The sequence below is a fragment of the Ostrinia furnacalis genome, unplaced genomic scaffold (genome assembly GCF_004193835.3).
Source record: "Ostrinia furnacalis isolate ACB-3 unplaced genomic scaffold, ASM419383v2 OfSCF1918, whole genome shotgun sequence".
NCBI lineage: Eukaryota > Metazoa > Arthropoda > Insecta > Lepidoptera > Crambidae > Ostrinia > Ostrinia furnacalis.
This window is the reverse complement of record NW_021132157.1, coordinates 176,700-189,653: the sequence shown is the minus strand read 5'-3', so window position 1 is coordinate 189,653 and position 12,954 is coordinate 176,700. Positions and strand designations below refer to the sequence as shown.

At 36.7% G+C, this 12,954-nt stretch overlaps 1 protein-coding gene across 1 annotated transcript in view; it reads right to left on the bottom strand.

Moving 5' to 3' along the window:
- LOC114354115 (uncharacterized) overlaps positions 1-12,954 on the bottom strand; it is a 35,041-nt gene that overhangs the window by 11,391 nt on the left and 10,696 nt on the right. Inside the window, exons 4-7 of the mRNA XM_028306375.1 lie at positions 12,333-12,503; positions 8,929-9,177; positions 7,599-7,744; positions 7,147-7,293 (exon numbers count right to left, since the gene is read on the bottom strand). Of these exons, the coding sequence (XP_028162176.1) occupies positions 7,147-7,293; positions 7,599-7,744; positions 8,929-9,177; positions 12,333-12,503 (713 nt within the window). The remainder of the gene's footprint in view (positions 1-7,146; positions 7,294-7,598; positions 7,745-8,928; positions 9,178-12,332; positions 12,504-12,954) is intronic.

Below are 12,954 nucleotides of genomic sequence, written 5' to 3'. Positions count from 1 at the left end.
GAATATAGCTCTGTGATTGGTTCGTATGTCACCTTGTGCGTCCACGCGCACTGTGAGACCTCATAGTAATGTTTTGGAAAACGGGCGTATCTAAGTGTGAACTATAAAAGCCATATTCATGTCAACACTTACTATTTAAACAACCAGTGTATGTAATATCTCCATTCGCTATACGTACAAGGAAAATTGGTTATGTCCTACAAATTCTAATTCAAGTGGCGCTATGCAGCGGGCGCGGGCGCCCAATTCATTTAGGAGCAAACACCTGCACACACAAAGTGGCATTTAATTTAACACCAGAACATAATGAAAGTTGCCACTGTCTGGATGCGGAGTCACCGCCAATTTCCATTTCAAAGTGGAAATTTAATTTGCATACACGATCTGCTTTGCTTTATACAGGTTGCATGAGTCAAGTGTATTATATACAATTTTAAAGACTGTGGAGAATTAAATACACTTTACGTAAGTAGGTGGTGCTTACTCAACTTTGATTAAATCTTTTTTAATACGACTAAACCAACAAAGTTGCATAAATACTCATAAGGGAAACTTATTGGATGTCGTATCACAAGATCTCCCCATTGACTCATAACTAAGCTTTCAAGAGGAGAGCGTATCTTCACCTTAAAGGCCGGCAACGCACCTGTAACGCCCTGGGTCTGCGGGTGTCTATGGGCGACGGTAATCACTTACCATCAGGTGATCCGTCTGCTCGTTTGCCTCCTGTCACATAAAAAAAACTAACCTCTTAATATTCAGACAAAATAAATGCTAAAATATGTACCGTTTAGCATAATGTTGGCTCTGTCACTAACTTTGTGATTGAGTCATTTTATACGTCATTTTTAAGGATATACAACAAAAAGTGTTAAAGTTAAAATCAACTGCCACGCTCTATGCAAGGTAAACAAAATGGCCGCCGTGAAACTTGTCGGCCTGAACTTGATGTACCAGGGCGGGCGGCGCAAAAAACGAATTAATTTCTTCGCTCTAAGTCGCCGCATACTTTCGAGTTCCAGCGAAACCAGGATAAAAAGAGCTGGGAAACTGCGGGGTTAAAAAAACTAGTACGGACGATAGCAAATCAAGTTATACGGTAGCATCTATGTGGTTGTTAATAGGTACTAATGTACTATACTCGTAGATTGTTGTACAGTACCGGCTGGGTAATAAACTTCAATCATTAAATACATTCGATAGAAAACTTGTATGACATGTTTTCTCTTTTGTTATAAATCCTCTTCAAATATCTTACTTCCTATCGCAAGCAATGGGATAAAGCACCTTTGTTGAAAAACAAAAATATTTTCTTTATAGCAAAAATCCATAGCTTTTAAAATAAAAAATATTTCTAATGGAATCTGAAAAAAGCTGGAATCTTTTTGTAGTTGTTATAAAAGGATTTTCAGCTGGTGAATTTTGCGATATCTTTTACATGCGAGGGATTCAAGAAATTAAATACGTTTTTAATAATATTGGAAAAACGTAAAGCAGCTACAATGCTCAAATTAGATTTTATCATGCATTATAATGAGCGTGATTGGAAATAATTAAGATGCATAAAGTTATGGATGAATGAGACAAATTAAGGATTAAATTCAAATTATAATAGTACAACCACGAGCAATGAATAATGTTTACGCAAAGTTACGAATTCATGTCAATAAATTAAAAATATCATGGAATTAGCCAGTGTAACATTGTCTCATCTCATTCTCAGATGTAAAAAGGCATAGATTTTATTAGCCAATGGCGCTAGCCAAGTTTCTTATCAACTAATGTCTGTAGAGCAGCATTAATTGAGTTTTCAAGAAGACCACGGCAGCAGCTCCATACATTTAGCTGTCAATATGCACCAGCGTTGCCAGACGTCCCGATTTTGGCGGGACGTCCCGATTTTTAAACCAAATTTAAATGTCCCGCGCGGGACAGGCTCGGTCCCGCTTTTCGGAGAGAGACTCACTTCACCAGACCATTGTTTGAAACGCCATATTATTCTAAAGAATAAAACTTTTTTAATTTCGATTTTTGTTTTTTTTTTGTTTTTTTATTCTATAGACGAATTTAACGATAGAGTAAATCTGATTTAAAATATATTTTTTTTTGTTAAAATACTTTTTCTATGGCTACTTTTGCTGTCTATTGTCACGTAAACGTAATTTTAAGTCAAATAAAAAGATAAATATTTGAAAACCTTTGAATATATACGTTTTTTTACTATGTCCCGCTTCTGACGGAAGATTCCCGCTATTTTCACTCAAAAAGTACCAAAGTCCCGACTTGGCGAAAAAAAAAACTGGCAACGCTCTTATTAAGTGCATATTATGCACTTAATAAGAGCGCACACATCAAATGACCCATCATAAAGTGACTGCCATAGTTTCTTTCACATACAATGATAACAGAATTATAGGGATGCACTCTCGGCCAGCCCCGTTAACTTGAAAGCATAGTAATGGCTTCGTAGTAACTACGACGCTACGAACGCTAGCTTATGCTACGAGCGATTTTACACCTGTTATTATGTAGTTCATCACAGTTACGGCGAGCTACGAGCCTACAGTGACATAAAACAATTTCTGTATCTATTTAACAATTTCTGTATCTTCATAATTTATTGCAATATAGGTTAGGTATCAGTTATTTTGGCGATAGATCGATTACAAATATGCGCCTCGGCGCTTATCAACTGCACAGCATTAACTCTTTCCCACAATACATAATTTGTTGATTAAACCAAGAAAATTCGCATGCTCTCCATTTTCAACCTTATCATGGTGTATTAAAAGTTAATATTGTTGTCGAGGTCTAACCGATCAATACTTAAATATTTGATGGCAGAAATTGCGGACTTCTATAATTTCACTGTATATACCGTACATTACTTATCATAAATGACACATCTACCTAAAACTTTGTTAGGTGCCAGTGAAAATGCCAAAGTATGTTTCTTTTTCAACCGACTTCAAAAAAGGAGGAGGTTCTCAATTCAACCCGCATGTTTTTTTACTAATAAAATTACATCTGCAGTTGAAATCCAAAAATAAAATTAACTCAATGTTTTTTATTTGTGTCACGAGCTTTACATTCGCTTCGTTTTCACATAGAGTTCCGAACAATAGTGAAGGGGTCGGCATCAACCTTAAAGTTTGGCAGTCAATAGTTCCCGCTTCTGGACATACAATATCGTTCCATGTGAATCTGACAGCTGGACTAAAATACATACTCTGGAACAACTTTTCTTTAACGTTCTTAATCATATTTTTACCCGACTGCGCCAGAAGGTGGGTTATGTTTTTTGTATTTCCCTATTCTATAATTCGATCACCATGGTGACCTGAATAATTCGGCTGGTTTCCGTATATAAAAAACGTACGTCGTGTGTTTAAAAAGCCACTGAAAATAAAAAAAGAGTATCCTAAACCGATAATTTAAACATACTACCTATTTACCTATATTATTACGATAAGAAAGGTTGATATGTATAAATCGTATTGCATGGAAATGTACTGTTCATAGATCATTCATTGTCAGAGATGAGATCATGTCATTCGTGTAATGTAGAGTTACAAAAGTAGGTATGTAGGCTTACAAAAGTAAATAAAAAACTTAAACTAAGTTTATCAATAAAACATCCTTTGCAATCAAATGAAACATTTTTGATTTGTCAAAATACTCCGTAGGTACTCCACGATCTAATATTTTAAGGTCACTATAATAAATTAAAGCCAGCAAATGTTTCAACATTGGCACAACTCGGATTCGAGAAATAATTCGAGTCCACTTCAAAGGAAATTACTTTATCAAAACACCACAAATCCATCGCAAGTGCTTTCTAAACATTTGGAACAATACCTATTTTAATTACTGAAAAACTCATCTGTTTGTGCACGCCTACATCGGATCTGGCATATTACCCCTATTGAATCTACACCGATTGGAAAATAATATCCGTAATGAATATTATATCACACTGTGCAAAGGCTAGGCCTAAGCTAATCAAAGCATAAGATAAGTTACTATGGCTACCATACAACTGTTATGAACTTACATACACCTTTTTGTAATACATAGGAAGTTACTAGACCATACAAACGCAGTGAAACATTTTATTTTGGCATTGTAGTCCAGTTACGCACGCGAATCACCAGGTCAGAGGCAAATAATATATTTTGTAGTAACCAGGAACAAAAAGAAATCATACACACGGAGAGCTAATCGCTGTGTCGCATGCATGCATGAGTTCAATCTGTTCTCGACAGAATGATAACATAATCTTTTAATGTCCCGTTACCATTAGGTACAGGACTTCCAAAAATTTATACTATCCTGGACAAGGCACCAGAACGGTGTCCCGACCTCGGATGCAATTTCAAAGGCTGAGTAATATGCGTGATAGATTATTGCTAATAATTATTTGCTCTATGTTCAGTTTCGTCTTATAAAACAGGAAAAAATCAAATGATATCGCGAGTCAAAACCAGAGAGTGACATCTAACGGCGAAGGGACAAAGATTCACCAAATGAACATAAACATACATCTAAGGGTGAGACTACAATTGTGGGGTGGGTTTCAAATTTGATATTTATTGCTTTAGACAGTAGGCATATTTACCTTTAAAGTAGTAACCTCTTGTATACAAATGCACGAAATACGTTGAGAAGATTTGGAATTTGGACTTTATAGCGTAGTTAATACATACAACGGTAACGTAAAATAAGAGAGCGACATCTAACGGCGAGGGGACAAAAATATATGGGCTTCACTGGCAGTGGGGGGATGGGGGGGTGGAAAGAGCATTTTTTAATTTGATCTTTATTACGTGTCCTGTAGGCTTATTTAGCTTTACAATAGTAACCCCTTTTACGTCGTTTCAGGCAAATGACGTCCACTGTTACCCCTTGTACATTTACACGAAATACGTTGTGAAGATTGATCGTGAATTTGAACTTTATTACAGAGTACATAAAGAACACTCGTTGAGAGTAATGGTGTTGTCTGGATTTCCTCTACATTGAACTGATAAATTATTAGGCTTGCTCCACATTACTAGTATATTTTCGAATTTAGTTTGTTCATGAGGTATTAGTCCAAATTTCAAATAGACTAGTTATTTTACTATATTGGTTACCTATACAGGGTGAAAACGATAAGTGATCTCACTCGATTATTTCTAAACTATACAAGATATCGAAAAACTGGTTACTGATCCTGAAAGTGCTTCACAAGCTCTTTCAAACGGTACCAATAATAGATTACAAAGTAAACTAGATCTATCCGAAAATTCGATGTTTCCAGCTTCCATACATTTGGTACAACCACATAATAAAGGGTGTTTTTTGGAGGAATACAATTTTAAATTGCTTAGACTGCATCTTGTGACAGTTAATATTTGATAGTTGGTGGTACATTTGTGGTCAGTATGTTTTGCCATTTCATAATTAAATAGAATACTTCGGCACAACGCTTGCGCAAAAATGAATTTTGAAAATCATGGTTCAGTTTTCCATACAAACGTCCATATTACGGTCGACGTAATTTTCGTAACTTTTTATTCCTCAGATGAATGCTCAGATCATAGATTCTATGATCTGAGTTTCAACATGATAGTGTTCACTATCCAACTAGCACGCGACACATTCAATTTATTGCGGGAAACATTCGATGAGCGCATAATTTCACGTAATGGATCTTTGAAATTGCCTCCACAATCGGGTGATCTCACACCTATGGATTATTTTCTCTTGGGATACGTGAAGTCCACTACTGCGCAGATAAACTACGGAATTTAAATGCAAACATTCGTCGCGTTATTGCCGATGTATGGCCCCAGTTGCTCGAAAAAGAAATTCAAAATTGGACATCTCGATTGCGCTACATTTGAGCCAACCGTGCCGCCCTTAGGCCCGAAATAATTTTGAAGCATAAATGGCATAAGAACATCTTTTAAACAAAACCATGTAAATCAAATAGATTTTTACATATTTTATTTCATTTTAAAGTTGTACCTCTAAAAAAACACCCTATATTAAAAACTACACAAGATATTGTAAAACTGGTTTGTGATGTCTTCGCTATATTTAGTCTAACCTGCCTTTCAAGTTTGTAGGTGTTAAGTATAGTTTCCGAGATTTCGTGATCAATCAGTGAGTGGTATTTCATTTATCTTCTATTAATTTAGTTCTTACAATCGTTTGGAACTAATCGGGTGATTCTATACTTTTACTCGCGAGTGTAGTTCTAGAAAGGTAAAACTACAGATAACACGTTTAATACTAGGTAAAACTAGGTAAAACGTAGTATTTTCATGTCCATTTCATCACATCCGAGAACAACCCAAAAACTTTCCATCGTTAAAGAATTCAGAGAATGCGTAGGTTACAATTCGGAGAATAACTTAATAATGTCATTCTATAGGGATTCATAATTATACGATTTCTGATAAATAAGCCGGATGCTTCTAAATGAAGACTATTCCCACGAACAGGTATCATCAACGACAAATTCTTTCACAATCACAACACAGGTGAAGGCTGAAGCGTCACATTATACGTTATAGGTACATTTTTATATTTTTGTTTGTATTGGTCTGGGTTTTTTCTATATGAAGTAACTATGTATTTATAAAAATAGTATTTAAGTATGTTACCGTGTATTATAGCATCTAATAAAATATCTGACTAAAGCCAGGCTTAGAGATGAGACAGAAATCTAAGAAGTCGCAGTAAGTTGAAATGACGGTTGTCAAATCAAATCAAATCAAATCAAATATATTTATTTGGTCGTCAAGTTTCATCTTGTATAATATTAGTATTTTTCATAATATTAAATAAGTCTTGTTGGTTGTCCTAATAAATAAAATAAATAATTCCTAGTCTCCTACTTAGTCTATTTTAATCATGTTATAGTTAATTTATATTGATTGTGTAACGTTATCATCATAGTCAGGTAACACGGCCCTCTCCAATTTACCACAGGCAAAGACACTCCTCGCGCTGGTCAGATCATTTGGGAAGGCCGTATGCCCGTACCATATACTCTCTGAGTCGTCTGTTACGATGTCCACGGGATGAGACGGCTGCGTGACTCAATTCGGTATCAAATATCAATTCGTAAAAACATTGCTAACGCTAAGTACTCACTGTGCCGTCTTCTCTTGACCGACGTTCTTCAATGAATCCAGCATCAAGAAGGCATGCTTCCTATCTTCGATGAGAGCGTCTCTCTTCGCGCTATTCACCGTCAATTGAGTTAACAACCGCTCCGTTTGGTATGTTTGTTCTTTTAACCTACACCCACGAAAAAAAATGATTAAGCAGATTTTTTTTATTATAAAAGCCAAGTAAACATGTCTAGTGCATATTAGTTATGCAGTGTCTCAGGTATGTGAGCGGCACGGGAGGGCGTTTTTGTGACATCGAACGTCAGCCAGACTTATGTGCTTCAGACTTGTATGCTCTGTCACACCTTATCACCCCATCGCCGCTCCCATACTTCAAACATTGGCTCAGCTATGCGCTCTAGACCTGTAGTTAAGAAACTTTTTACTTATCTCAAGAAGAAGTACAATTATTTGGAAATGTGTTTCGTGTACCTGAGCAATATTCTCTCAAAGGATGGGACGAGAGTAGACTTCTGGAGTCGTTTGCAGATGCCCATCACCTCCTCAAGTTCCCAGTGTACTGAGTGCTGGCTGCCCGCGTCCAGATCTTCGTACAAATCATCCAGGTTGGTCGCTTCCTTCGAAGTAAGCAAAAGCAAAACTTTGAAATCCTGGTCAATTGAGAGATACTTTTAGGAACTGCCAAAACGCTGTATCTCTAAGGCTGAGTTGCGCCATCTTATTTTAACTTTGACAAACGTCAAAAATCCGTCAATCTCCATACAAAAAACACTGGTTATTGTCAATGCTACGGTTAAAATAAATAAGGTGGTGCAACTCAGCCTAAGCGTTTGTGTGGAAATACCCTCGTTTGACGTCATTTGTAGGTACCTAATGTTAGTTCAAAAAAAATGTTTTGTGAGTAGTCTTCTGTTAACATACTACAAACGATAAATTCACTATGGAAAATACTGGGAATACGGTCGAATATTTAATTTCAAATATTTCAATAAACTTTGAGTACCTAGATAAATATTATATTGAAATTCTACCAATCAGAGGTCTGAATCTTCGTTTGAGTTTGAATATAACTCTGAGCATCATCGCTCCAGACCTAAGTCAGTAAGTGAATATCCAAGTTTAATGAACATAAACGAGACGTATCCATTATTACCTTCGCAATTAATGGAGATAACGCCATCTCAATAACGTCTACATTTAGGACTAAGTATTCCTCTCATTTCGATCCAAAATTGCATACCTCAGTAGTTACAACAGATTGTCAAGTATGTCTAAGTTGGGTAAATTAGAAAGGTCGAACTTGAAATTAGTTTTAGACAGTGCGTTCTGAATAGCAAACTAAGTTTGACATTTCTATCTCTTAGGTATAGAATTAGACAAAAGTCGCTGAAAGGACTCGGTACCATTGTTAAAATAACAATTTTCCACAAAGTCATGAACGAGTTTGCATGTTCTGTGTTAATAATGTATTGAAATCTTGGGTAAAGCATTTGCGCCCATCCTATCCTTTGAATAAGTTATTAGAGAATGTCCAGTCAGAATCCTCCCAGCAATGTTAATTTAAGGGCGGTTATCATGATTATGATACATAATGTAGAATTAACTTTTTGACTTTGTAGATTGGAGTTCGAGTTAAAATTATAACTGAACGCTAAAACTCTAGTTCTACCTGTAGCATGAGAAAAGAGTGATTCTTTCAGGGTTTCAAATCGCTATATCACTCACGGTGTATGGAGAATTTAAGTGGTTTTCCCTGCGTTAATTAATTATTTCTGTTACAATAGTATTTAAAAATCCTTACCTCTTTTCGAATCAAGTCAGGAAACGAATCTATGAGGAAGGCGACCTCTCGTCGCACCAACTTCAGGGTCCTCTCTCTCTCCTTCATGTTGGCTTTGATCTCCTGGGTCAGCTTGTTGACCTCAAACTTCCTGTCGTCCAGGTACTCCATGGCAAGTTGCCCCATTTCCGTGGCCCCCATCAGACATTTGCCCTGAGCGCGGCAGTCCAACTTTAGAGCTTCTAGCACCACTGTAAAGTACGACGAGTCCTGGAAGAAAACTCCTTGTAAATATTGACTTCGGTTTATGACACTTTTATACCTGATAAAAAAACGAGAGAAAAAGAGATTGACAATATGAGCACGAGCTTGTAAACACATATTTCGAAGGTCCTATGTGCAAACCGGGTGGAGAGTCACAGCGCTCGCTGCGGCTAAAATTGACATTTTAGTCGCTCGCTGTTTTGCTTGAGCTGTCAAATTCATATTACAGTAAACATTTTCTAATCGTTTTTGAGATTATAATATGGTTCTAGTAAGATGCGTTATTGTGAATTGTAACTGTAGAGTCAGGATTAGTAAATGAAACAAGGTTTTGTAATGTACTGTTATTGTTTATTATTAAAAGTTATTACAATTTACCAATGAAACTTGTAAATGATCTGCTTGCATTTCCCACTCTTAATATAGGTAAACACAGTCGTACGATACACTCTTAACATAACAATAATAATAAATAAATATAAATAAATAAATATCCTTGGACATTTTACACTGCGCCGCTAGTCCCAAACTAAGCAAAGCTTGTGCCAAGATGCATAAATCACCGGACTACCGAGCCGTCCCTATTAGCCTGGTTAAACACCATAATAGACACATATGCGAAGTATCGGCCGAGAAATTATACATATGTATATGGACCCTAATACCTGCGTCCATACAAGATCTCTCCTGCCTTCGTTTAACACCCTACGGGAGTTCACAAAGATCATCCGACCGGACTTCGCAATTACCCAAGTGTTAACCAACCACGGATATCACAAAAGCTACTTAAAACGTTTCCATATCGTCGCAGATGACCACTGTCCCTGTGACGACCAAACGCCACAAACATGGGAACATCTTCTTATACAATGCCCTAGATTCGTCACACAACGCCACATCCATGAAACCACTTCTCGCTTGCTTAACGTAAATCCTTACAATCTAATAGATATAACCAAAAAAGAAGAAACTACCAATAGCTTTAAAATATACATAACCTATATAGTAAACAGCCTGAAAGATTTTAATAAATGAAAACCCACAAAATCTCCATCTAAAACACCGCATTGCAATTGGAGTAAACCGTTAGCACCAGTTGCAAGTGCATTTCAGTAGCACTAATATAAAAAAAAAACACCCAGACCCGTCACAGAAACTAAAATTCATCATTTAATTTTTTGCCCGACCGGGAATCGAACCCGGGACCTCTCGGCATGGTAGTCCGTTCTGAACCACTATACCAAACGGCCGACAATACTCGTGTTTAGCTGTAAGTAAATTGATTTGGTAGACACAGAATAAGCTTTTGTTGAACGGCATCAAAACGTAAAAATCTGCTTACAAACAAAGTTGTCTTGTACACAGTTGCTGTGACAGAAGTTTGGGAACTATTCGGGTTTTGTTAAATAAGAGTCATTTCTCCTTGGCGAATGTCTACAACCTCAAGGACATGGCCAGCTATCCAGCTAGCACCAATTTCTTGCCTTTATTCATCGTTTCCGGTTGGAAAATGGTTTCGTGGGTGACGGCACGAAACCCCGTTTTGGTCAGCAGTAGGCTCATTTTTCATTGAAAACAACAATTTTAATGTTATTAGCAATAATGTTACTGACTATCATCGTCTAAAATTGTCTAATATAGTAAAATAACACAAGATTTCATTCATATTTTTCACAATATTTACTTACTTCTTGCTTGACATCGGTGACTAAAATGTCCATAATTGCCGCCTGTCACGTGGCGCTGTCATCGCTCACGGTCCCAATTGTAGCAACTTAAAAAAACTGAGCAACAAAAATAAACATTCATTGTCAAAGAAAAATCATACGTAACATACATAATTTACATTGAGAAAAGAATTTGCATTGGAAACTTTTAGCAGTTTTCAAACGAAGATTGATATAAATGTATTTTTGAACAAAAACAATCACATTAGCGAATTACGAGTATGTCTCCAACTTACATACAACATAATTTTCCTCTCTCATTCATAACGAATTCATATTGTGTTTCTGCAAATATTTAGCGGCTAAGTAGGCAAATATTTCAACACAACGCGAAGCGGATTTCGGGACATCAAAGAAACTCTGAGCGTTGTTCCAAATTATGAAATATTAAGGCAGAGACGTAACTTATACGTACTTTCATAATCTTTGGTATTATCCTTAATGATGAGAAACCAATGTATAAAAACCATATCTATTGTGCCATCATTTGTATTCAACGAACAATGCTCTGATTCCATTTTAACAGTAAAATCAAACGATTCAATCGGATTTTTATCATGGACTGAAAAGACGCAACTTATTTCTTGCTAAAATAGTCTTCAAGTATCAATCAATACCTACTTCAAGACAATTACACATTATTTAGAAATAGTGCCTCCATTTTCATTGTTTTTCCGCTCCTTAAGGCTTTTAACGCTTAATAAACTAATTTTTAACGTGCATCTCCAGTGCGGAAAAAGAACCTGAATGCCTTATTAGCACATCAACAATAAAACTGAAGCGTATTTTCCTCAAGCATGTTACTTTTAATAATGCACAAAATTGTCTGTATACGGAGCCTCGTATACTAAATTGATGACAGAAACTGTACACGGTTTATTGGACCACGAGTGCAAATTGAATTTTCCAACACGGCGACAGCACGTCAAGTTGAACACAGTGGCATCTTATCTCGTTGAAATACAGGCTATTTTGCAACGAAATTATGCAGTTTGTTAAGCAGTTGTCTGTACATTCTCTGTGAGAGAAATGCAATCAAGTTTGCATTTTGCATGAACCTGCCAAACAATTATTTTGGAATCAGACAATGACTTTTGGGTGCAAATTTTAAAGCAATGCATTTTGCTTTCTGCCCTGAAAAAAAAACTTTATATCAATTTTCGATCATTAACGCGTTAATGGTAGTAGGTAGGCATTATGTAATTGACATAATTATACCCTGAACCTGAGCTATGGGAGCGGCACGGGAGGGTTTTTTTTGACGTCAAACATCAGCAAACGTCAGCAAGACTTCAGATGTGCTTGAAATTTGTATTCTCTATCACTGAGTTCAGCGCTACCTACCTATGGTTAAGAGATAAGAGGTAGAGATTCGAGTCCGAACAAGCCCTGAAAAGCTAAAAAATAAAACTATGGTATTAAATTATATCATACCTTTTTGAGTATATCCAGGATCTTTTTGTACATGACCTTGATGGCCAGGGCAGCGTTCTTCTTGATGTTGGCCCGCTGCACGTAGTTGGCCACCGCCTGCTCCTTCTTCTCCGCTGGTAGTTTTCCCCCTACTTCGTACAGAAGACGGTCGCGCAACTCCGCCGATTCCAACTGGGATGTAAATAATTTATCGTATTTAATTTAAAGGAAGAAGACGTCACACAAATACAGGTACCTAATTAATCCATTTATACGAGGGCGGCACTGAAAATTTCGGGAATCAAGGAAGTGAAACAACATTACTATTTAAAAATGTATTTATTGCTTTTTAAAGTATTCTCCGCGAAATTTGACACATTTTTCCATACACGAAACCAATCATTGAAGCAACCATTGCATTCGGAAGTTTGGGTCTCCAAAATGGCCGTTTTGTAGGCTTCCACAGCTTCTTCAGGTGATGAAAATCTCGGACCACGCAATTTATTCTTTATTTAAGGGAAAGTATAGAAATCATTGGGGCTTAGGTCGGGGCTGTACGGCGGATGGACTAATAATTCTATGTTTTCTTGCTCTAAAAACTCTTTTGTTCAGTGCGCGGTGTGAGAACTCGCATTGTCGTGAT